Source organism: Apteryx mantelli, chromosome 10 (genome assembly GCF_036417845.1).
Source record: "Apteryx mantelli isolate bAptMan1 chromosome 10, bAptMan1.hap1, whole genome shotgun sequence".
In the NCBI taxonomy this organism is placed as follows: Eukaryota; Metazoa; Chordata; class Aves; order Apterygiformes; family Apterygidae; genus Apteryx; species Apteryx mantelli.
In genome coordinates, this window is record NC_089987.1 from 4,989,724 (window position 1) to 5,015,463 (window position 25,740).

Here is a 25,740-nt window from a genome sequence, read left to right on the forward strand (position 1 = left end):
TCGTTCCCGCACGCGGCAAGGAGGGCGCCGAGCCTCCCGAGCGCTGCTGCTTTCTGCCGGCGACGGAAGCGCCCGGCGCTCCTGAAAGGAGGAACGCAGAAGGGCCCCGCTCCGTTTGATGTGCCGTCTTACGTCTGCTTTTACTGCATTTAAAAATTCCATTTCATTACGTTCGTGAAAGCCGAATCCATCACGCTGCGGAGTCTAACAGCTGTGTTGCATATAGATATTGATACCCACAGGCAAAACTCTTTTATGGGACATCTCGTGGGATCAGAGAGAGAAGCTCCAAATGTTTCAACTGAGCGGTAGCTGGGATGACAAATAAATATTTGAGACGTACAGACATGTAGTCAGACTCTTCACGTTTGATTTCTAAATAAAGTCTATAAAATATGTAGCTATGCCTGGAATCAAATGCCTTGTGCCACACACACTGAAACTTATCACCTGCCTTTTACAGCAATATCATCATCTGTTAAAGCAGACAACTTAATCTATGTCTGTACCAGTGATAGAGAAGATTAAGCTTAATATTTATTACCCTTCCTAACCCACATCTAAAGCAACCGCAACTGTTGACGCCTGCTGCACAAGGAGCCCTTCATGTGGGGTTTCCAGCCCAGCTCAGATTGCACAAAAAGCTTCCTCTCCCGTGTTTTCCAGCCCAATTTTCTAGTTACAGAAACTCACTGTCAAAATGGTGGCCCAGCTCGTGCAGGTGCAAGTTTTACTGTCAGCAAATGGAAAATATACTCCAAGGTACTGAGCTCTTCACTGCTGTTGACTGCCTGCATGGCCTAAATACAAAGCTAATCTGTAAAAGCAGAAAGTACGGCAAGAAGTCACTAATTTCTTTCCATATTAATCACATCATTAAACATCTGTAAGGCATTCAAAAAGGGAAAACGAACACACACAGGGCCTAATTTAGAAAACTGAGTAAACATATCTATGTTCAGCATTACTTGGATATTTTTATTTTATTTTAATAGCAATTTAAATAAATTTTATAAATTCAGTTTCCCAGCTGATTTTGGCCTAGGCATTCAATAGCTCCACGCTTTGCTTTTGCCGTCTATAAAACTAGTGGAATCGTCATTAGTTTTGCTGCCAAAGGCCCTGGGAAATCCTGCCTGAGAGGGGCCGTGGAGACTCGACCCCTTTGGACGCGCCGGCCGGCGACAGCTAGCGCTGAAAGGCAGTGCCGCGACGGCCACGGCGCTGCTCTTTTTGTCCTATTCCGCTCGTTTCGTCGGTTCTTTCTTTCCTAACGGATCGCCGTGGCAAAGGGCTGGGAAGGAGCAACACGAGTAACCTGCTGCGTGCGCTGCAAGACAAGACGAGTTAGATTTTCAGCGCCCAACCGGGAGAACGGCGGGGAGAGCTCGCATGCGGCGATGCGGCCACGAGCCACATCCGAGGGAAGGTTAAAGGGAAACGTCAAGCCTGCCGGCAGCTCGCTCGTTTGAAGAGAGGCAGGCAGCAAAGCTCAAGCGCCGGCGAGGGGCAGGAGGGCTCCAGGCTGCGGGGGCACGCAGGAGGTGACGGCTGGTGCAGAGGGGACGGCGGGTGCGGATACGAGGTTAGGAAGGTCGGGCAAGTCCCCAGAGAGGGTCTAAGCAGCGGGGAGCCCTTCAAAAGAAGCGCCGTGGCAGAGCACTGCGAGCTCTTGGGAGCTTCCCGCTGCAGGAGGAAGCGCTTGAGCTAATGCCCTGGAGCATTTAGGTTGAACTTCAGCTGCTGCATCCCACTGGGGCAGTTCGGGGTCCACTGAAGGACGAGCTTCTAGGCTGGCTTCCTCGGGCAAGCCAGCGACGTGGAGAAAGCGTGAGCCCCACCGAGCAGCATGGTTTTGGTTTGGTTTGGTTTGGGTTTTTTTGCACTAGTGGCCAAATATCTGCATGTGTTCATTTCTCATATCTCAGCTCAAAACTTGCAGCTCAAATGCATTTTGGGTGTTAACTCGCTTTGTTTTGGCATGGCGGTAACTAATGAGGTGACAGTTATTTTAATTTTGCACATGAACTTGCCTGTTGCGACTAAATGCCTTTAAAATATTTTGATAATGACACAAGTATCACTGATGAAAAGAATATGCACATCTTTGGCTCAATTAAAGTATTTTCATATCGTTAATAAATTAGAAATTAGCATTAATGAATAAGAAATAGTGTATCTGGCTGAAAGTCAACTGTTCCGATTCAGGCCCAGACATAATTTTAAAGCAAATTAGCGATGTCTAATGTAATGAAACATGCGCTTCTTACAGCTAAAGACTGACTCATTCTTTCACTTAAAATAGCTCTATAGTGTATGGTCAACACAGAGAACGGCAATGCAAGCGAAGCAGGTGAGCACCAGCTGATTAGCAGCTGCTGCTGCTTCAAGGTCATGAAAAAATGTTCAAACAGATTAAAGGTATTCCTAGACTACCGTACGAAAGAGTCAAAACACCCTTCAGAAAATGTTGTGTTCAGTATAAAATCTATCTTCAGTTTATTTCCATGCACTGTACAGTATTCCGTGTTTCATTTTTGTACTAAAATTAACAACAGATTAAAGAGGTGGTCCCCAATAGCCTCTCCAAGGGCCAAACATACATTTTGTAAATATGTGCTAGAACAGCTTAAATTGAGGCTATGCCAAGGTAACACTGGAAGTCAGACCCTCAATCCATAAAATGTTTCCATGTATTCACTTAAATGTCAAAAGGTAAAACAAGGTAAAACAAGCGCCTAGCTATTATCATAACATTTTATGCATTAACTATATAACTAGATTTTGATTTCTTTACGCTGGTGTAAACCCAGTTTAAATGGTGTTAAAAGACTTCAAAGGCTTAAAATGTATGGGAGAAAATGAATTATGTAAACTCTCCCCTAGATGGAGCAAGTTAGCAAGGGCCATGCGTATGCAGGCACGGGCGCTCAACCGTGCCGCCGCGCTCGGCTTTGCAAACAGTTACTGCATAACCAAATTTTAGTGGAGGACAATCATTTTGCAGTCCTTAAGCTTATGACTCTTCATAGTCTGTGTCGGTCATCTAGTACTCTTCTGTGCTGAAAATGGGATACAAATTCTTCCTGCTGAACAGATCTACTATCTTTGCCCAAAATAAGCCTCACACCAATGGTAAGAAGAGTTTTTTTTTTCTTTTCTTAGAACTGTAAAGCCAAATACAGCTACAAGAGAGTGTGATGTTAGCTCTTCCAAATGCTCTAGCATCAAAGGTCCGAGGTGAACGAAGGTTCAAGCAGAGGTTCAGGTAACACTTTCGCCTACAAGTTTTCAGATTTCTGAGGACAGAATACCATTTTCAACATCTTTAGCGCTAGCCCTAGGGAAACCAAGAAATCATGGCTGTAGGGCAAGCAATTAGATTTATTTGTCAATTATAAAAATAGAATTAGGAGTCAGCAGGGAATATCAATTATGAAAGCCCCATAAAGCTCTGCTCGTACGTATAGATGACCTTTCTATTGTTTAGAATTATTTTTCCTTACAACTATATAGCCTGATAAAATTAATGATACTTCACCCTCTTACTAAACTTCCCCTGCTTAAAATTACTTCTAAAAAACGTTTTTGTCTCCTGTGTCTTGTTTGTTGTACAGACCAAAGTTATCAGGAAATCAAATGGCCCAGTTAAAATCAGGCCATGCAGAAAAGTTTTTGTAAGGTAAGAAGTATCTGGGACAGATCAAGAATTATCTCCTTTACTGCAGTTAAATAAAATCCCTGTATTTCATAAGCATATCTAACTTTTTTTAAGGAGAAGGCTTATTTCAAAAGCCTCCTCATGAGAATTTACAACCTTGTAAAGCATATCTCCTCAACTTTCCTACAGTTTTTGCAAAAAAAATACTATAAATATAGGATAAAGGCTCAGATGGCAAAAGGAGGGGATTAAAAATAGTAGCGAGCTATTTTCATGAAACAGGTACTGTTTTTCAGCATTTCAGTTGAGGGAATGAGCATTTCTGACACCCTAATTAACAGGGGAAAATAACAAAAGCAGCAGGTACCATGGGGCAGAATATTTCTCTCTAAAATGAAAGACATGTAGTAACTTGTAAAGCAGCGCACTAAGAAATAGGAATTAGTTGAGCACTGGATACGAGAAAACCATGCCGTAAGAGTCTCCCAGCACGTGCCCTGGCTGCGAACAGCAGGAGCTGCGGGCAGCACCCAGAATCTGCTTGCGCTCTCCGCTGGCAGCGTCCCGGGAGCTTCGGGGACCGCCGGCACAGGAGCCCAGCCCCGCGCAGCACCCGGCGGCAGCCACCCCTCCGAGGCCAAAAACGCACCCAGCAGTTATGAGGCCACTATTAATCTAGGGCTACTCATCTCTGCTGAAAGCCAACGTCTTCTTTCACTGAAAACCTGCAATATAAGCCTTTTCTTCACTAGAGGGGAACAAAATATTGTTGACTTGTTTTAATTATTTAAAGCAAATGGCAAAAAAGCTTCCTCGTGGCAGGCATTTTGTGTTTTTCACCCAATTCAGCGGTGTAAGAACAGGCTCTGCCCCCGTCTCGGACCAGCTACGTGCAAGACACGTAGCTCCTTTATTCTCACAAGGTTCTTCTCTTGCATGACCTAAATCAGGCTAAAAGCACACCAGCTCTTCCTCCACTAACGTCATGCAAAACTCCAGGCATTCTTTATTTAAGGAGCTCTTTGCTCCGTATAAGAATTATTCAGATTACATTGTAAAATATTTATACATTTCATTTCCTTGTTTCCGGCTTGTTTCACAAATCTGGAATATGACCAAAATTTGAGGTGCGTGTTCCTTTATACTGTAGTAACACCAACCTCATGCTATGCATTTGTTTGCATAGCTACCGTCAACTTGCATCAGGCTTGTACAGCCCTGTACGGCCAGATAAATACATCTCTAAAGTGATTTCTTGGATTTGGGATTTCACTATAAATCATCTAAAGGGTTTGTTGTGTTGAACATATTTTCTTGTTTTACCTTAAACCACTCTGCTATGCTTTACATATTAACTTAATCCTACTGATCTAGTAAATTTAGGAATATTCTCATGTAACTACTACTTGAGCTGTGGAGCACACCTGATTTCTGGTATTTGCAACATTCAGAATATTTGTAACAATCAAAACTATTTATTTTATAAATAGCACATAGTATATAGCATATAATATAATTATATAAGCTATGACCTAAAGTCTCTATATATTATCAAATAACAAGGATAACTTCAGTTGTCATTGAGCATACCATCTTTTAATTTAATGCAACAAAACAACATTGGCTCAGATCTAGGAAGAAAATAAACCCATTTTGAGAGCCAAAATACATCTCAGCTTGAGACTCTCAGTTCAAGACCCCAGTTCAAAATAAGACGCCCTATTTGGAATAGTCCTTATGCATAAGTTCTAGAGAAAATGCCACGTGCACCCTCTCTATAAGAACAACTCTGTGCTTTCAAACAGCTGTTCACAATAACTGAGGCTACAGAATTGTGTTTAAGGCTGTAACATAATACAGTCCTGGCCAACATATCCAAAGAAACTGTATACAAATAAACAGTAACAAAAAAGGTGTTGATCTTCTAGGGCCTGGACTCATTGATTTGAATCTAGCTTTTGTTTAATGAACTGCCATTCTGTTAATAAAGCAAAAATCCAAAATACTTCATCTGGCAATAAAATAAACAAAATTTACCTACAAACAGGAAAGTAGGCTTAAAGCTTGTAACCTACAAGTGTTCAACGCTTTTTCTAGGCAAAAGTTTTTCAAATGCTTTCTATTATTTTCTTATCTGCTAACATGTGTGTAAAAAGAACAGGTCAATTGAACTGCAAGCTACAGAGTGGGGTGTCTTTTCAGATGAAACACCTATTTGAACTTGCAAGAACCTATCATTCTGCATATCAGAAGTTGATTAACTGGAAATGGATTTTCCTATGATTAAAGAGGATATAATAAAACATATTGCTGTCTTCCTCCTTCCATCAGCTCATTTGAAATCCTTCATATCCTTTGTATTTGAAATCCATGTGTCTTTGAGGAACATTTTCATGTAAATTATATTTAAAAAATATTACTTCCATTCTACTGATACTGGATATATTGATATCATCACTCTATTGCCATTTCCTTTGCATGAGATAGCTAGGATTAAGCCAATGCAATTGAATCTGACTTTCTGGTTGTCTCAAATGAGGTTCTTAAATCTATCTTTAGCCAGCTAAGTGCAAAATAGCCTAATTTCAAAGGTGTTGAACAGTCCCACCTCTTGGCAAAGTCAGGGAGAGCTCAGTACCTTTGAAACTCAGATCCTGTTTATTTAAGGGATTAAAGTTGCACGATTTTTATCCACCTGGATGAGAAATTTTGCCTCTAGTCTCTGATGTTCAGCATCCCACTACCCTGTGTTACCACTCAGATGAGTTATATCGTCACTATATCCATCAAGTGTCACTGTGACCTGCTTAGCTTCATCTTTGCTGGCGGGGGAATGACCATTAAACCAGGGCTCTGCAATGGCCAGAGACTTGGTGTAGCTTCCGGAGCAGCGTCTTTGGCTTACTGTCAGGCTTGGACGTGGTGATCAAGTTACCAGCCCACCATTACAATGACTACAGCCTAAGGAATATTAACAAATAAATTCAGTACGTTCTAATACTAAAAATGAAGGGCATTTTTGGTTTTTTGTTTTGGGTGGTTTTTTTTAAGGTCAGAGATTTTCCACTTCTGCTTACCAGAAGTCACTTCTCTTACAACCTTAAACTCTGAATATCCATGCAAATCTTTGCATTCTCTGGTTCACTGGAAGGAGAATCTCTTTGAAGATGAAGAACTTATCTCCAAAACTCAGCAATATTCAGTATATAGGGCTAGCATGCAGCAAAGCCCTCATTAAAAGGTTTGTATTTCCATTTAATCCATCTCCCACACATTCTTCAAAACTTGAAATGCAATTTCTCTGCTGGTTTGGTGTATTTGGCACAGGCAAATACTCATTCCAGCCACTAGCTCTGCCAATTTACCAGATTATGCTTTGCAGTAATATCATCATTGTGGGGTTTGGGGATTATTTTGTTGGTTTGGGTTTTTTTTTTACCATACTGGGAGCTGGTTTGCTGGTAACAAAAGGAGGTACATGAAGAACTCAATACAAGCCTCACAAATATTTACATATAAAAATTATGCTTAGATTCCAAAAACACCTGCACCTTGCCTGAGTAAAGTTCAAAGTCCGGGATGAAAACTGAACTATTTGTTAGTGTCCATTTACAGTGAGCAGATGTGAACAAGTGTAGTAAGTCTGAACAAATCTGGAAACATGATTTTTGATCTAACTGCCTGGAGCAATTTCTGAAGCAATTTTCTACACTAGAGAAGAAGCTTGGATGACTCACAAAATCTAAAACAATGTGGATAAAATAACATTTCAAACCCTTTCTTGTTTCTATTCTTCTGCCACGCTTATATGTGTTGATTTGCATTTTTTTCTGAAGCACTCAATTTATATCTTTTAAAAGACTTCAAAAAAACTGATGCTATCTAGAGGGATATGGGGAAGTTTGTGCTAATTTTAAATAGCACCTTATTATCTGAACATCTGGATATTCAGAAGTGAACTGTTCTTCACTAAAGTCACTGGAGTTCTTCAGAAATAGCACGCATGCTTTTCACCTGCTTGCTTTTCCATTACATTCACTGCTATTCCCCACATATTTGATGAACACAGCTATCTACTGATTGCTCTACATTGTACATTCTTTAAAGGACTTATTTTTGTAGGCCTTGTAAAATATTTTTTCCTGTTTACTGTTCCATGCTCTTGAAATCTTAAGCACAGCAGAAGTTATCCATGAAGATTCAAAACTAAGTATGTATAATTCAACACTGTCCAGATTTTCCATAGCACATTAAAATCTATCTTTAAGAAACACATCTACATGTAAGAAATGAACCATTTTGAACCCGGAAAATTGACTGCTCTGACTGGTACCTTGTTCATGAATGATATTTGTTAAAGCATACAGATGAATGGTTTGGGGGTATTTTTTCTTCTATTCCACTTTGAAAGCATGTATTTGGACATTCATCTGGGAGATTCTTTCAGAGTTCGATCCTGATAGGAAATGTTCCCAGAAATTTTCCTTTGTCCAGTTTCATTTCATTACTCATAAATACAATACATGCAACTGAACCAGCCAAATTCTAACTCAGCACTCTGTACTTTTTGGACTGTTTTCTACACATTTCCCTATTCTTGTTTACGTTTCTCCCGCAGTTTTGCTCAGATGTGTTCCAGAGTGGTAAGTTAACCTATTTTTTTTCTTACTGCATTAATATATTTCTAACTCCTCTTAGTTTCTTTATCTTTTTTCTTTAACCTCACTGACATTGAAAACTTTTTGAAATACATTATTTTCTGAAATATAAGTTGCTCATTGAAAAAGGGAAATTCATCACCCCATGAGAGCCACTGAAAAGGTATTATTCATCAGACTAGAAATTTAGAAGAAAAAGGTACGTAAATAGAAGCAGATGAAAAAATGGCACGAAGATAGTCAAAAGCCATTCTTTTTTATTCTGTCATTATCCACCCAGTTATTATTCTGCAGATACAAATTTCTAATGTACCAGCCACCACAATATTCTGTTGCCAGACACACAAGGATTAGCAGAGGAATAAATCAGTGCACTACTAACACAGGAGTCTCCAAGTCCTCCCAAAGAGACTGTTACACATATGAAAGACAGTTTCCAGAGATGGATTACCCAGAAAAAGGGAGATGCATAGACAGGCTATTTGAGGTTTTCCTTACTCCAGGGAAGGACTGAATGGAGATAAATCTTAGTTTGCTTGGTCAGTCTCTGCCAACAGCAGCATGCATTTTGCTGTAGAATTTGGGAAGCAAAATGCAGCAATAGACGGCTCGGCATCAGCCAGGCCCTAGCCTAGCAACTGGAGAAGGGTATTCAAGAGAAAAAAATACGGGGTAGGAACAGCAGCTAGACATGCTCTTCTCAATTTATGTTGCTTTGGATCCAGATGGATGCAGACAGTAGCAGAAGAAATCTTCATGAATCTTTTACAAGTAGACAAAAAACAAAGGCATGAATTATGTGGCTGCTTGCGGCTCCGTGGGGAAGCAGCATGGTCTTTTATCCAGAGAAGGGTGTTGCTACTCCCGTACTTCTGCAATGACACGCATTGCTATTAGATAATATAGTCCATGTACCACAGAACTAAAAACTGCAGTCTCCAGTTTCAGGTATACGCTGAGCGGAAGGACAAACAGAAGAAGAAAATCCTGAAATTGTTGTAAACTGCCGATTTGAATTCATACGACTGAGAGTTTGAATACACATAATCGTGCCTTTCCAGATGTTAGCACAATGCTAAAAAAAAGCCACACAGTAGCATTCCAGGGAGAGAAAATGTTCACGAAAAACAAAATTTGTCCTGGGGTCGCTTGTGGGTTTGGTCTTGTTGTGGGGATTTTTTCCCAGCTTTTCCTTTGCTGCTTCTTACGGTAGCTGATGAGAGCGGCCACCTTCGCCTGCTGCGCGAGAGGAGAGGATTCGCACCACCTAGCTCCATGGTCCCACGTGTAGTCACGGGATCGCCGCACGTCAGCGGAGAGAAACAGGCACCGGCAAGGGGCCGTGCAACATGCCCAAGGTCCAGCCTGCCCTTTCCTCATGGGCTTCAAAAGGGCACAGCTTGCTCGGAAGCGTGAACTAGGTACTGCGATTCCCCTCACAAATCCCAGGACAACTTTTACTTGCTACTCATTCGTATCGACTCCTCCTCTCTTTACTTTACCTACAATTCTTACACGAGTGACTGTATGTTTCCTAGCCTTTAACTTCTTTTATTTGCAGCCTCAACTCCTACAAGGCCCAAATCAGCCATCATATCTTTGAGTGGTTATTGCTATGCCTATATATGAATAGGAAAAATATTTATGTGCAAAATGCTCTAAAATATTTTTCCACTTTCCTCCAATAATTATAACCAGGTAGAAAACATATTTTAAAAATATAAAATATTCCAGTATACTTTCGACAGTACATCTTATGATTTCTTTCAAAGATACTGTCTATTATTTTCTGAGCTGTGCTGTACAGAAAATAGCAAAGTGTTTAGAAAGTTACCTTTCCCACCGCTGTTTATTGAAACATTTAGAATATTCTATTTGATCCATTACACTTATCAGTAAAAGTCTGAATTATACTACATAATTTATCAGCTCCAGATAGGATTGGAAAAGACAGGCTGTGGTCCAACTAAAGCACAAGGCATCTTCTGCTTATCAGTTTCCTCAAATGTCATCTAAATTCTTAATTTATATTCCAAAATCTGTGTCAGCTTTCTGTCTTCCATCTTCATGAAACAAAAATTACACACTTCTTTCTATCATTTCAGAGATGAAAAAAGAGAAATACATTTTGCTTTATCTGTTGGAAACTAATATCCTCAGTTTAATTTGAATCCCATCTGTTCAAGTAGGAGCGACTTACCAAGGCACTAAGATCAAATCATCAAACCCCTTTGCCTCCCCAAAATAACACTGACACGTCAGGTCATGTAATCAACTCCTCTTTGCCTCATATAGAGGCTGATAAACTAAATATGATGCATGAACTACGGGGAGAAAAAACAAGCTGATACACTCATGCTAGTGGAAAATGCCTAACAAGATAGAAGTTTCTACTAAAACTTTTTGAAGCCAGGTATTCAATATTCTGCTTCTTCCAGCTGGAAGAAAACAGATCCTGCTTGACAGCTGAAAAAAAACCCAATCTGCTGATTTCCACAGCCTTAAACATTGACTTTGTTTTAAAAGATTGCATCCTCTCTTAAATCAAGTTGTAAGCCTTTCTTTTCCTAGCTCTGTTACTAAAAGTTTGATTTAATTGAATCTACAGCTCTCCATGTGATGTGACTGTCCTTTTCACACTAAGGTACTTATGACAGCCACAAGACAGTCACATGAAATTGCCTGTGCATCACAATTTCCAATTACACAAATGCAAGCCTGTTTTAAAAAGTCTTACAAAGAACTCTCAATGGAGGAAAAAAGAAAAAAATATATAATCTCTATGTATATGAGTAGTTCACAATTATTAGTTCAAGGACCCCCATTAGTAAAGTAGTATATTTTCAAGCGAGTCCTTCCCCCTACTTCTCCGGCACTTGAAGGAAACTGAGTGAGATTGGACTCTCGTGACCTGCGGTCAGTCCTTACGGAAAACTCAAACACCCCTTAGCAAATTAGGCAAGGCGGAAAACCTACTGCAGGCCGGAGGTGACTGCGACTGGAATTTTCTCCTATGTACGAACCACAGATCCCTCTTCTTCTCTGGGGAAGAAGGGCAGTGTTGTCAGCGCTGACATAGTGCCAGGAGCTTTTTTTTTTTTACGAGGTGGCAAGTGCCTTCTGCTGCGCTGCTCTGCGCTTGGGAGGCAATCAGTGCACTTCGCACCGCCAGAGCCCCGTGCAGTGAATTCGGAGCGGCAGCACGATCCGAGCTGCATCGCACCAGCTGCCCAGCTTGGGGAAAGGCTTTTGCCAGCCTGGTCTGCTGCTCCGTTGCCGGATGAAACAGAGTGCAACTCTTGAGGGGGTTTTTTTTCTTCTTTTTTAACAGTGCTGCACCAAAATTTTCAAATATAAGTTACATATATGGGGTTCTAAACAATCCCCAAGACTTTATGCATACTTGAAAGAGGGTGAAATGAATGTCAATAAAACGATGCAGGTAAGCGAAAGGAGGTCACGGCCCTCGGGGAGGATAGCTGAGCCGACGAAGGGCTCCCCACTGCCAAGAGGAGATGTGTCCTCCTTGTCCCTCTGCTCATGGCCACATGGTTTCGTGCCATTTCTCATATGTCAGTTTTGGGAGACACTAGGCACTTCTGTGAGTTGATTCAACTCAGTAATCCAGCAAGCTCCTTTTGCTGGGTTAATTTTCTGCTAGGTTAGGAAATTGGACAGATGTTTGAAGAGAGCGAGCTTAAAAGATAGAGGTAGGGAAGCATTCCCCTGGTAGGGCAGAGAGGCGTGCAGCCGGGCGGCTGGGGGCATGTTAGATATTCCCCTTGGGTGACGGAGAGCCAACGCATCCCGTCTCCCCATTACCTCCCACTGCGAGTGCAGCCCAGACCAAAGGAACTCACAGCAGTTTCCTAGAATTTCTGATGGGACCGAGACCTTTTTGGTTCTTACAGGAAAAAAAACAGGTTTGAAAAAACAGATCTATTTGGAAGTGCTGCAAGTTTCCGACTGAACCACATGGCTTTTCTGCCGGAAGGTGCTACAGCCACCCCCTTAGCCCCAAGGCTAAGAACAACGCCTTTCACCCAGCGTTATCTGAAAGCACTACCTCTGGAAGTGGAGAACGGCACCGTACAAGACCTGGTGATTATCTATCTTTTAAGGCAGTAAGGTGATGCCTTAACATTATTTGACCACTGTGAGAAATCAGCAGCACAGCGAAAAGCCTTGCTATCTCTGCTTCCCAGCTCAGCTACGCGGCTGCCTTGGACCTGCTGCAAGGGCTGCTGCAAAAATCGATGGAGACAACTTGCCAGTTACATCAAGAAAGTCTAAATCAGGCCTGTTTCACCATCAGCACAGATTTTATGGTCTTTCTCTTGGATTCTCAAACATTTAATGACATTAATGGAAGTCTCTGGACTTCCAGATACTAGAGACACACTTTCAACAAATTCCCCTGAAAAATATCTCTTATTTCAGCACTAACCATCTATCACTCGCAGCCCATTTAAAAGACAGAAAACCTCTATGGAAACTATGATCTCCCTTCAGCTTGTCTCTCCCATAAGTTTTGGATTTTATCAAGGATCCATTAACGCAAGTATACGAGACAATTCAGTAATTTGTAAGACAATAAAAACTAAGGTACAGGAAGATAATATAGTTACAGGATGATACAGTTAACAGGATTTCTGTCACTTCTCACGGGTGCAACAGCACGGCCGGACACCATACCTCAAAACACTCCTTGCCTCAAGCTGCTCTGCCTGCCCACAGGTTCCAGACACGCAATTAAGCGCCAGTGCCAAGGGAAACGTCGAAGCAGCAACGGCTTCAGCCTTGTACGGTTTCTAATCGTCCCTCCTTGCCTTGCTAGCGCTACGCAGACCTACTGCTGCTCTGACGCGCAGCGCCCGCTGTCCCGCGCAGAGCGGCAGGCCCGCGTCCCCGACTGCTTCTCTGCCCGGCGGCGGCTGAATCACCTGCCAAAAGAGCGTTATGCCCATGCGGAAACAACGCTGAAGTGAGACATTAGGCCAAACACCTCTAATTATCTATCTACAGATATCCCTACAGGCTGGCGCACGCTGTTCCAGCAGAGAAGGTCCCCTCTACGGCGTCAATGGCCTGGCTGCCGTTGTCCTCCGTGATATTTAGATTAAGATATTAAGAGGAGAAACTCAAAGGAGGAGGACTGAAAGTTGAGAAGGAAAGTGTATTGGAAGAAAATTTAATTAGGGTCTTTTAGTTCTTTAGAGGACTGTGGAAAGCGTGCGAATGAACTTACAGGGCTGCAGAGACCCACGCCTCCCCGAAGCATATGGCGCCACAACTTTCCTTCAACACTTTTGACTCAGTTGCACAAAATTTTGCAGTAAACCCAAACTGAACGGAAACAGCACATCTGATTTTTACAGTCTAGTTACTGCTAATATCAAATATTCGTTACTCCCAAGCAGGTAACTATAGCAACAAATGCAATGTGGCTACATGTAAAGGTGCTGAGGAACAAAACAAAAAAATGGTAAAAAAAAAACTTTATGCCTATGTCAATTCTTTTAATTGTTTAACCTTCTTTAGAATTGCCACTACAGCTGTCAACTATTTAAAATATCTGCAAATGATTAATTTAGTAAAATATTATGGAGACACTAAACAACTTCTGTACACACACACTAGAAGAATCCCATTCGTCTCTGAAAACTGCAATCAAAAATAATTTCCAATTAAAATACTTTCTGACAAGAAGAAGAAAATTAATTTAAATTTTAGCTCTAGGACGAAAGGAGAACAAGCAACGTCATGTTTCATTTTCTTCAGTCTGTCACTTCAATTCTCTTTTGAGGAGGACTTATTTTGAGATGATATAATTACTATCCTGAAATGGCAGTTTTAAATATACATGACAGATGTTTATTAAATTGAAATACATTTGGAATAAAATGTACTTCCCCTCCTTTTCACCGCAGCAGCAAAGGCCAGATTCTGGAGCCTCTTTTCTGCTCTAGTTTCTTAAATTTGAAATATTTTCATGATTGTCAATGGAAGTACCCCCATTTCAAGGACTGTAACTCTTCTCTTCCACCATCCCCATGTAACTTCATTTCAGCTGATATGTTGCCTGGACTATCTAAGTGTACTTCTGAATACAGCAACATCCCAGTATAAACACCATAAGAAAAATTAAGGGGACAAGGACATTTAATTCCTACGTGGTGAATAACATCTCAGCCAGGACAAGTTCTGGTCTCTTATTCTAATAATCATCAAATCAGCACCATCAGGCAACCTACTCTGAAGTCATCACATGTCAAAAAAAGAAAAATCAACATTCATAAATAGTGGTCCATGGTACCATCATCCTACAAGGCAGAATTCATATTTCAGATGAGCCATCTCTTTAAAATGACAGTATAATATGGCACTAACTTGAAGTGTTTACAAATCACTTTCTGAGTAAGCAACATCTTCCCTTTAAGAGTGATTTATATAGGGTCCTGAAGGCGTTACCTTGCACTTGTTCTGCAGGGAGAATGATGCTTTACGGATTTCCTCTGAAGGAAATTGAGTTTGTCCTTAAAAAAAAATTCCATGCTACAAGACAGATCAAATTAAAGGTGTCAAAAGCAAACTGTAAAATGTAATCAGCAAAACTGAATTATATGCATAAGCGGCAGTATTTTGATCACTGACAGAGCATGCCATGATCTTCCAGCAAGGGAAATCAGTAATTTAGGGAACGTTCACACCCAGATCAAAACAGTACATAACTTGCGTATAAAGAAAAGACTAGCCCCTCCGTGGTGCACTGAGCTGCTTTAATCCTACAGTAATCAACCACATGATTGCATGACTTCATCTGCGCTTCAGGTTTTGAGCTTCTGAAATGCTTCTGTATACATAATCTGTATACAATGTCCAACATTTCCAGCCAGAACCAGATTCAAAGGCTGCCATTGGTCTCTCTGGAACATTCCAGCTATGTTTTAATTAAGACTTCAATTTTCTCACTTTGCCTAATATATAACAATAAAAAACACTCAAGTAGGCAAAAAAGTCACGTGAATGTATTGCAAGTGAAATACTACTAGATTCTCTAGTCCAAAAAAGAAACAGAAGAGAACGTGATTGACATGACCCTTTATGCTTGTACGTGCTTAATACAACAACCTATCCAACCCCAGCAATTTATCCATCTCTAGGTCTCTTCAAAGGGACATTTCTTCAGATTGCTGTGTATTTACCTGTGTTTAGCTGTGCCAAGAACTCAAAGGTAAAATTCAAACAATATATACTTGCTTTATTCACATTCTTCCTTCTTAGATTACCTTTTCATAGATTTACTGAGAATATAAAAAGAAAAATAAAAACTAATGTTATGCATGTACTCTAACGAGTTTTTTTCCTTTGAATACAGATTTATGTATTTCAGTATTATGGACTCTGAGGACCACTGGATATTGACACAACTAAACAGAGAAATGCTACCTAATGCTTCTTACAGAAACCAGCAGAACACAAGTACACTGAGAGCAAAAGCTGCAAGCCCCTGTTTTAATTCATGTTATTGTACTTAGATACTCCAGCACAAAGGACAGGTACAATTATGCAGAATTTAGAGAGAAAGGAGAATTTTCTGGTTGATATTAAGATAAAAATCTCCTGTGGAACAGCACATTTTAAATAGGTTTTGCTACATACACTCTAAAAATAGAAAGTCATAATAAAACAGGAAAGATGAAAGGAAGACAAAATGAAACGAGATAGATGAACCTGTTATCTGATTGGCACTTGCGGGAATCAAAAGTAATAGCATTGATGCCAGTGTTCTTCCACAATAACAGCACTGGAAAATCTAAATTACACTAGTGAAACACCAAAAATAACTTTATATTTATCCAATAGCACCATTTTTATTGAAAAAACTGGGAAAAGAATCAGGACTTAAATCACAGTTTTATAACCAGATTCCTTTTTTTTTTCCTTCTTCCTGCCTCATTCCAGATGTTTTCCTTTCTACCCTCTGAACAGCAGAGAGGTTAAGCACCAAAACATTCTAAAAGCATTGGTACTCAGTGCAAAAATCACATTTTTAAGATAGAAATCTCCAAAAGCCTTTTTCAAGCAATATTAACCTACATATATTTCATACATATTGTTCCTTATTACTTCCACAGCGAGAAGAAATTCATCTCACCCAGGCAACAAAACCTGTCTGGAAACTGGGGATATTTGAAGAGAAAGAGGTGAATAAGTCTACATGGCACACTGGGAGAGACACGTACTTCTAGCTTTTGCAGGCATATTCCTTGCCCACAGGAAAGGAGTGGAAGGCATGGGAAGTGTGGGTCTTTCGGATTTTCTTTGCTTTTGCCCCTTCCAATCCTCTTTCTCCTGAACTGAAACCATTGATCCAGACACCTACAAAACACATGGGATGGCTCCAATCTGGACTTTAAGTTTTCCTGTTTTTGGTTGTAGCTGAGCTTTTGGGCCCTTTGTACTAGTAGAATAATGTGACAGCGTTGAGCAATACCTTACCAAGCTCTTCCAGCAAAATCTATCACTTGAAATTTTGTTGTGTTAAGTATATCATTTTTTTCACCCGTCTCTGAGATTTGTCATTTGTCACAGTAGGATTTTAACATCTAGACATCCATAGAGCTAATATTCCTTTCATTTTTTTTTTTAAATAAAGAAACTCTAGACAAAATGAGATAACACGTTTCAGTTATCAGCCCCTATTCAAAGTTTATGGGCAGCTGCTATCATTCTTTGAGTGCCTCTTATTAAATGTCTTGAGGAAGATTTTTTTTAAATCTCTCTGCAGTACAGCAGTGTCAGAGAAACTCATGATATTTAGATGAGTGACATGTCTAGAGGATCAGCAAACTATCTGCCACAGGAGCTAGTGACACCACAAACCTTAATCCAAAGCATGGGAGGGAGGATATCAAAATGCAAAACTGCAAAACTGAAACCGAAAGTTTGAAAATCCAGCACACTTTTTCTTGTGGAAAATATGGACTCTACCCAGCACACAAGCTATTACAGGAGTATATTTTTTTAAATAATGCTTGGAGTAATTGGTAGTTGAGAGTCCTCTGTTTTTTGTGCTGCGGTGTGGTGGATAACACATACTAGAGGAAGAGGGAGCCGGCAGCCTACCAACCACATACCTCCAAGGCGCTCGTGAAGAGCCGTAACATTCTTTGTCTTCCCTCCTATTTAGGATAAAACCTTTAGGGAGAAAGGAAGTAGAAAAAGACTCCTCCGAGCGACAGCTGGGCTTTTTACGTAGTTCATCAACACAGGCCGTGAAAACATGGCCTTCAGAAGCTCTGCCTGTTAAGTGGTTAGGTACACCACCTCTAACCTACAGCTTAAAAAGCTTAAAAAAGTGTAGGTAGTGATTATCACAGCTTGTATGGGGTGAACCTACCCAGGAGCAACCACATGAGGATGTGGGCTGGATGGCATGAGCAGCCAGTGATGGCCAGGAGCTTCCACTGGCAGAGCTGCTGCCCCAGAGCAGAGCTCTGGCCACAGAGGACAACCCACGCCGCCCTCCCCGGCAATGCAAGGCTTTGAGAACAAGCAATAGCTCATTAAGTGTGCCTTTAGTCTACAAAGCAAGCGGACGTGCTTCTTCACCCAGTGGATGTTTTCCAGCAGTAGGAGTCTTACACGATGATCTTTCGTCAAAAGAATATGAACATTCAGCGATTAATCTGCCTCGCGATGCTGATATTACATTCTCTGTCCAGAACGAGTCACTATCCCTTGGTGAAATGACTGCCTGTGAAGCTCCGGATGTGATATGTTGTTCATCACTCACAGATGGTAATAGAAAAGAAAATTTGGTCCCTATTAATTGCAGATTTTTTTTTTTTTTTTAACAAAATCTGACTACTAAACTATGTGTTGAAGTAAATTAAAGTAAAAAAAGATAGTAGCAATATAATGAAAGGTTTGGAGAAATTCTGCCACTACAGGTTTATGCAAATCAGTCTTATTTTTATGAAGATTTTTTCTAATGTTCTCGCAATGGGAACCATTATTATTTCCAACCAGAGTGATACTTCTTATATTTTGACATATCATCTTTAGTTCTATATATCTCTTTTACACAACCTCTTTCAAGATTTGAGAACGGGTTAATGAACTCTCTCATCAAAAGCATAATAGGAAATACACTGCGAATTACTGGTACATACCATAAAAAGACTTTCCTTCTCCCTGCATACATTTAAGCAATGCAGGAAAGCAGTTCATCGTTAGCTTAACTTTAATTATGAGTTTACATCTCACTAACAAGCACTTTCCAACTCTCTGCCCATTCGTCCATGAGCTAGCATTATAACTGCAATTTTTCTCCTTCCCATCCCTCATTTCCCCAATAACTAGACTTCTGTTTCGATGACAGCATAGTTCCAAATATTTTGAAACAGGCCTTTTATTTAACACAAACTAATGATTGGGTCTTCATACAGCACTGAAACCCATCTCCACCCTCCCTGGTAATTCTCAGTGCAGATTCAGGCTCCTTGCAAATAAAACGCAAAGATATTACAAATATTCCCGGACTCATGAAAATATTTTAAAGCCACAAACTTCTAAATATATTTGTCCGGTTGTAATATGCAAAATTATTAATATGTCAATTGTATTATTGATAGCAGCAATTACTATATTATTCCACCTTTTATAACAATTTCTACATGAGGAGTTAAATGCTTTTTACAAAAATTAGATTGAAATGACACAAATAAAAACCTCTCAGCAAAAATTAAAAAAAAGTTTTGGCTTTTTCTTTTATGATTTGGATATAATCCAAAAAAGTTTGATTTAGGTGAATTTAAGAATATTTTTGTGATTTAGATTAATTTTATCTTTGATTTTGACCTGTTCATGTTTTGTTGTCCTAAGCTTGCATTTTTAAACTATTCATTTTGAGCCAATATCTGCAATGGAAAAAAAATGGTTTGTTAAAAATAAATAAATAAATAAATAAATACATATATATATATACACATATATATCCAGACAGTTCTAGTCTCTGGGGGTATTGGCCTTAGCAAAGCTGGCTTCAAACTGAATCATCATGGTGTTTCTCGAGGTAAAAGGAGGTGGCAAGAGGCTGCATGTCAGATGAAAGATCTGTGCCAGAAGGCTCTGCTCGAGATGTGAATAGTTCGGAGATTGCTGTGCAGGCAGGAACTATGGGAAGAGGGCTGAAACGCATCCGTTCCTTCGTGAATGCAGCTCCAAGAGATCAACCTCCTGTCCCACAACGCACTTGTTCACAGGACCGTAATCCACATCGCACTGGGCTTTGAATACTGAAATACTTTCTCTCCATCGTTTTATAAACAGAGTATTTCAAAAGATTAATATTAATTTGCTGTATGTAAGATGACACATGGAGAGGGACAGTATAACTTTATTCAATGGACCTGCAAAATGTGGCATCAATCACAAAGCAAGATTGTTAGAAAGACCAAATGTGGCTTCCTTCACGTCCTTAAAAATCACTGATATTTGAGATACAGTATACTGTGGAATAATCTCTGAAAAAGACTGACTGAAGACCCATTGCTCCCCACATTTAAAGGCATCAGAAACAATAGTATAAGGAACGCATTAATCGGGGGAAGAGGATGAATGCCTTGTTTGCCTTGTATTAGAACTGGAAAAAGAAATAAGAAATACTGCCATATCTGTCCTTAAAAAAAAATCCAGGCCATAGAAACTGAGGTCCAGCTAAGGATTTACTGTATTGCAAAATAAGGTAAAGGTGGGTGAGTTGGAATTTTGTCAGAGAAGACAAGACAAAATGATACAATTATTCCAGCTCAGAGCCAACATGCTCCAAGATATACGTTTGCCTACAATCACTGTAAATATGAATATTTTAGAGGTTAATATGAGGATCAAATGTGTAATGCATTTGCTGAAAAGATTAATATCTTTCATTAAAAATGATAGTGTACTGTTGGTTCGGCATTTGCATTTAGATCGAGTAAGTAATAAGTGTATTGACTGCTTAAGACACATATCTCTAAAACAGAAAATAAAGATAAAGAGGATACTGGCCATCTGCAGAAGTGGACCAGCATTTTCTATTTCCTACTGCTCCCCCTTCAGAGAACTTAGGTCCTATCAACAAGAAAGCTATGATTTACTTACCACAGAAGAGCTGGTTGAATACTGTGAAGAATATTTATGCACGCACTCATTCTCTCATGCAAGCAATGTATTGGCGAATACGTATCCGTGGACTGCTGTTGACTTGAAAAATTGCTAGCCAATGTACAGTCATTCATCAGCGCATAGACAGGAATGGGTATTTGCCAATTGTTATATAGTGCTTTGTTTGTTTGCTTGTTTTCGTTAAAAACTCAAAGCCATCCAGGCAAGCGGGAGGCTTAGCAAACCATTCCACGATTGCAAGCCGTCTACATCAACATCAGCTAGTCTAACTGTAGGTTTCCAGTGGTTCATGGCATAAATCTATCAGTTCCATGATTTCAAGTAATAAGGAGAGCGAGAGGTATATACGACATAAATAATGGTAGTTTGATGTACCAACATTGGTTCAAAAGCCTTCAGAATCTAGGAGGTGCTTACTGAAATGCTGCTATGGCTTAAGAGGGTCACGGAGAGTCAGCCTCTCTGGAGATCGCCCAACATTTTATTTCACTGAAATCAGCCCAGAGTTTCTTAGGTACTCAAATTGATTTTCCTGAGAAGCAGTGTATAAAAGCGTGTGCGAAAGCATACAGTCCGGCATGTAGTAGACATCTCAAACTGTCGTTTAACTTTATTCCAAATTAAGCACAGCAGTTCCTAATAAAAGCAAAAGCATACTATTCCTCAAACTCTGAGGAGTAAAGTATTTCACTCACGCAACTGTGGTGGTAGCTTTCTTATAGTACTACAGTCATTCTGAATTTATACAAACCAGATAGCTATTTTCTTACAGAGAAGGGGTCTGTAACAGCGGCAAAACAGCATTGTGGGTAAGCAGAAAAAACAATTACTGTTTCAAGGAAGTTGGAAAAGAGTTGATTCTACAAGTGTACAAGTGCTTTCCCCTACTACGCATATGAGGAGCATTATTTTTCTTTCACTGCAGGCAAGTGTCACTTTGAAATGGACTCTCCATCCCTGAAATACAAAACTCGGGACATTTCCTCAAGATTCTTTTCCTTTTTTTTTCATCTGCTGCGCTCTATATCGGGTCATTTAGACCATACACTTTGGTGGAGGGCATCCTTCCCCTGTGAATCTATGAATCAAAATGTATTCTCCAGCGGATATCTGGAGGTATAATTTGCCCCCTAACACTCTTCAATCTTTCTTGCTGACACATTCAAGGATGCTTAACTCCCACAAGAAAAAAATGCACATTAATCTTCAAAAATATGTCCTTACCTGCCTTCTCAAAATGAAAATGGATGTTCTTCGATAAATTATCTGAGTTTTGCTGAAAACCCTGAGGGGCATGCACTTTTGTAAACAATTTTGAATCTGAAAAATTTATAAATAAAAATACACTGATAGATTCAGACCAGACAAATCCTGCAAGATGCTGAGCCTTTCTCTGGAAGCCTGAAGCACTTCCAGCTCCCATCAACAGATGGCACTAGGGATCAGCGGCACTCAGCAGCTTGCTGGATGTGCCCTGGGGGATTACTCAACATGCCTTCTTCTGCAGACAGGAGGGAATGACTTCTTCACTTAACACTTTTGTAGGTGATACTATACTATGGAAATAGCGCCAAAGCAAACACTTTCACCCATCCATGCTAAATTAAACACCCAGGCTTGTTAAACAAGTCCAATTACTGTTGAAGCTATGGAAAACCCTGATTCATGAAAACTGGATGCGGCTGTAAGATCTTAAGACACGATATCTCACCACTCTATCTATTTTGATACCGTGTCATGTTTTATGTATCTTCTGAGCAACGAAAATAACTAGTAATGTTGGGGATGTGAAAGCAGACAGGCAACCCAGAGAAAAGACCTCAGACCCCCTTCATATTTCTAGATACATATTTCTAGTATAGAAAGAAGGCAGTACTAAAGAGAGCGCGATGACTTTCAGAGTTTGTATTCCTTCTCGCTGATGCACAGAACTGCTCTGCAATCACCCGTGGAGGAGAAGTCGCTTGACACACCTTAGAGCCTTCCCATCTCCATACTCTCTGTATTTATGATATAAATAGAAAATATTATATATATATATTTATGATATAAAGGGTGTATATATATATATTTATATATGCATATGCATAGAAAAAAGTCCTAATAACCACAAGTTAGAGAAAAAGATACTCTAAAGACTCTGAAGAATTTAACACCATTGTCTTCCTTTTGAGCTGATCCTGTGTAGCTAATAGAAACTGTTTCACTGAGCAGAAGGAGCTGGTTCACCAGAAACAAGTTCACCCTTTTTCTTTTTTCCCTTTCTTTTAGATTTTATTTAAAGCAGAAAGCATCTACTGAGAATTCACTTTTAATCCTGAAGTATTACTAGAAAAAAATGTTTGATTTGATTTTTATCTCCTTAAAATTAAGCTAAATGTTTGCTTTTGCATGCTGAGATTCTCCCACATATATTGAATCAGATACAAAATCTAAGCTCTCTAGACACCCAAACTTTGTTTTACTTTAGGGTGAATACCTGGGTTTTGATTCATTGCACTGAAACAAGAATTTCCAAGGCTATAGCATGGCAACCCCTCTCAAAATGTAGAAGCATGAAAAAATAATAAAGATTATAGCATATGTTCAAAACCTTCCGGATACATTGCATCTCCACATCTCAGTGTCTCTCACTGGGCAATATCCCCAGTTTCCTGTTCCCTCTGAAATATGAACATGAAAGAAATGATACTTAAAATAAAAAATAGCAGTTTACATTCTGTTGATGTAGCTTAAGTGAAATAGAAGGCTTCCCAAAAGCATCAGCATCTAGCAATGGTTAAAATTATTAAAAGAGTTGGAAAACAAGAGTAACTTTTATCAGCATTTTATCTCACTGTAAAACAGTTTATATCAACCTCTAGCGCATACACGAGTAATGATAAACAGCTTTCTCCCCTCTCCATGTCCATTCTAAACAAGTTTTTCTCTCAAATTCAGCTACTCAATTGGTGTTCAGGGCTAATACAGTTTTAACTAATATACCCTACAAGGAACAACTAAGAAAATCCACTTTTGACTGGCAATAGTTTTTACGATGCAAATAAAAGATAACACAGCTAGTGAAAGACAGCAAAACACAAGGCGGCTGGCATGCTACAGAGAGGGGGCGAGTAGGACTCCGTCCTGGCCACCAGTCTCCCAGCATGCCTGAAGTCGCTTCTCCAAGCCTGGCGACACACATATCTATACACCCCACCCCTGCGCAGCAGCTGGACAGAGCTCCCCTCCACCAGCTGTTACTTCTTGCTCTCCCTACCCGAGGCAGAGATGATCCTTTTACAATAATTCGATTTCATGAGCTGGTGAAACACCTAGAGATAGTTCCAGTATTGGGATTATGTTGCTACCCTGAATTATTTGGAATAGGATTATTAGGCCACTTGCTCCTAAAAGCTATTATTATGATTAAAAATAGGTGTTGTACATCTTTGCCTGTGAACGACTAACTCCACGGGTCCAAGCAAGGAGGCATGAATACCAGCTGCTACACAAGACATACGTGAGCAGGAAGGGGGAGAAGAGGCCGAACCTGCTAAGACGACAGAGGTCATGCCACAATACAGAGCAGCTTGTGCAGAAATAGAAAGCTTACACTTTTTCTGCAAGACTTTCACCTGAAAAGTCAATATTAGACTGAAATTTAACTGCAGATAATGCTTTTTAGTGTTAAAATTTTACACAGCCTTATATTCTGGCTCATAAAACATTCAGCATTTGCAGCAACAACAAAAATTACTTTGTAGTTTCAACAAGACTGCAGTTTGCCATGCCACCTTCAAAGCAAAGGTATTGGATCAACTATTATTAAAAATCATGGGGAATTCAGATCTTGCTTTCAGGATATACTACCCAGCAGTAATACCCGTTCGATTGAGGCCAGATTTCTTGCATGGGGACAGCATCATTATTTCATGAATCACCAGTGACCTTTGGAAGATACTAGGAAAAGCAGGCATGTTCATTCCCTTCCATTGATTTTCCAATTTTGAGTAAATTGGTTTAATCTGGGGAATGGTTACCTATTAGGAATAAAAATACCCAAACTGACTTTAGAAAATAGTATAAAGCTTTTGAACTTAAACAATGAAGTTAGAAAGGAAACTTGAGGCATAAAGGCAGTGATTATATATATCTTCATTTGGGCATGATCCTGTGGCCACCCAGACAAGAATGAAAGAATTGGAATCACTCTGAATTTAAAAGACAGATTTACAGCCCAGACCATAGTTTTACTGGAATGTATGTCTGTTTTACCCATTGAATATCTGCTGTTGGAAAAGCTTGCAGAAAAATTAAAGTCACTTAAAATGGGAAGTGGCATGGGCATCACTTCCACCTGGTTAAAATGAGAAATAGGTGCTGAATATTGAGAATATTGCATAGTCCTATATCTAACATTTAAAAGACAAGTTCAGTAAATCTTCACATTCACTCAAAATACGATAGGGGTTATGGGCAAAAAGTTAAGATCTTTAGATTTGCCTGAAGGAGCCTGCAAGGAAAGAACCTTGTCATCACCAGGCACCTAAGAGCATACTGGGGTACGTGACCAAGGGAACTGCTGATTCATACAGTTACTGTTTAGGTCATCATCATGGCAGCATATATATAATTATTCCACTAAGTCCATTCAACAAAAAAGAAAATTCTAGAGAGGCATTTAAAGAACCAAACTATGACCAGCGCAAACTCATGGTAGACTGCACATACAATTTTTTTGTTTGTTTGTTTCCAAACAGTTAATTGATAACTATAGGTCAAATTCTATTTATTCCTGGGATCTTTGCCCTCAGCACTCAACATTGGATGTCTTGTCCAGAAATGATGAACAACCAGATTTATAAATGGTGATCATGGCAGATGATTTCTTATACCAAAATAAGAAAGAAAGTTCTGTAAAAAGACTTCACAACGTTCGACATCTGAACCCCACCCCCTTAGACACTCTGAACCTCTCTTCGTATCCCAGGTGATGATTATAAGCCTGAACGTTGAGCTGTCAGGCCAATGACAGGAAAGTGTTCACTTACCTCACGATCCAACAGTACCGGTGACACCACTGTGACGATGTCCCCCTTCTCTGGATCAATATAGAACATGTTTGGAGATGGTTTGGTAGGCGTCTGTTTAAGGATGTTATAGCGCAGAAGAGCGTTGTCTGTGCTAGAGTCGTCAGCATCGAATGCTGTCATCCGCATCACAGTAGTTCCTACAAAAAAGGTGGAAAGACAACAGAATGCAATT

General features: G+C 39.9%; 1 protein-coding gene across 3 annotated transcripts in view; it reads right to left on the reverse strand.

The window, feature by feature from the left end:
* Positions 1-25,740, reverse strand: part of CDH13 (cadherin 13) — a 534,614-nt gene that overhangs the window by 149,761 nt on the left and 359,113 nt on the right. For all 3 annotated transcript variants that reach the window (XM_067302424.1, XM_067302423.1, XM_067302422.1), the window contains exon 7: positions 25,527-25,705. In XM_067302424.1, coding sequence (XP_067158525.1) covers positions 25,527-25,705 — 179 coding nt within the window. The remainder of the gene's footprint in view (positions 1-25,526; positions 25,706-25,740) is intronic.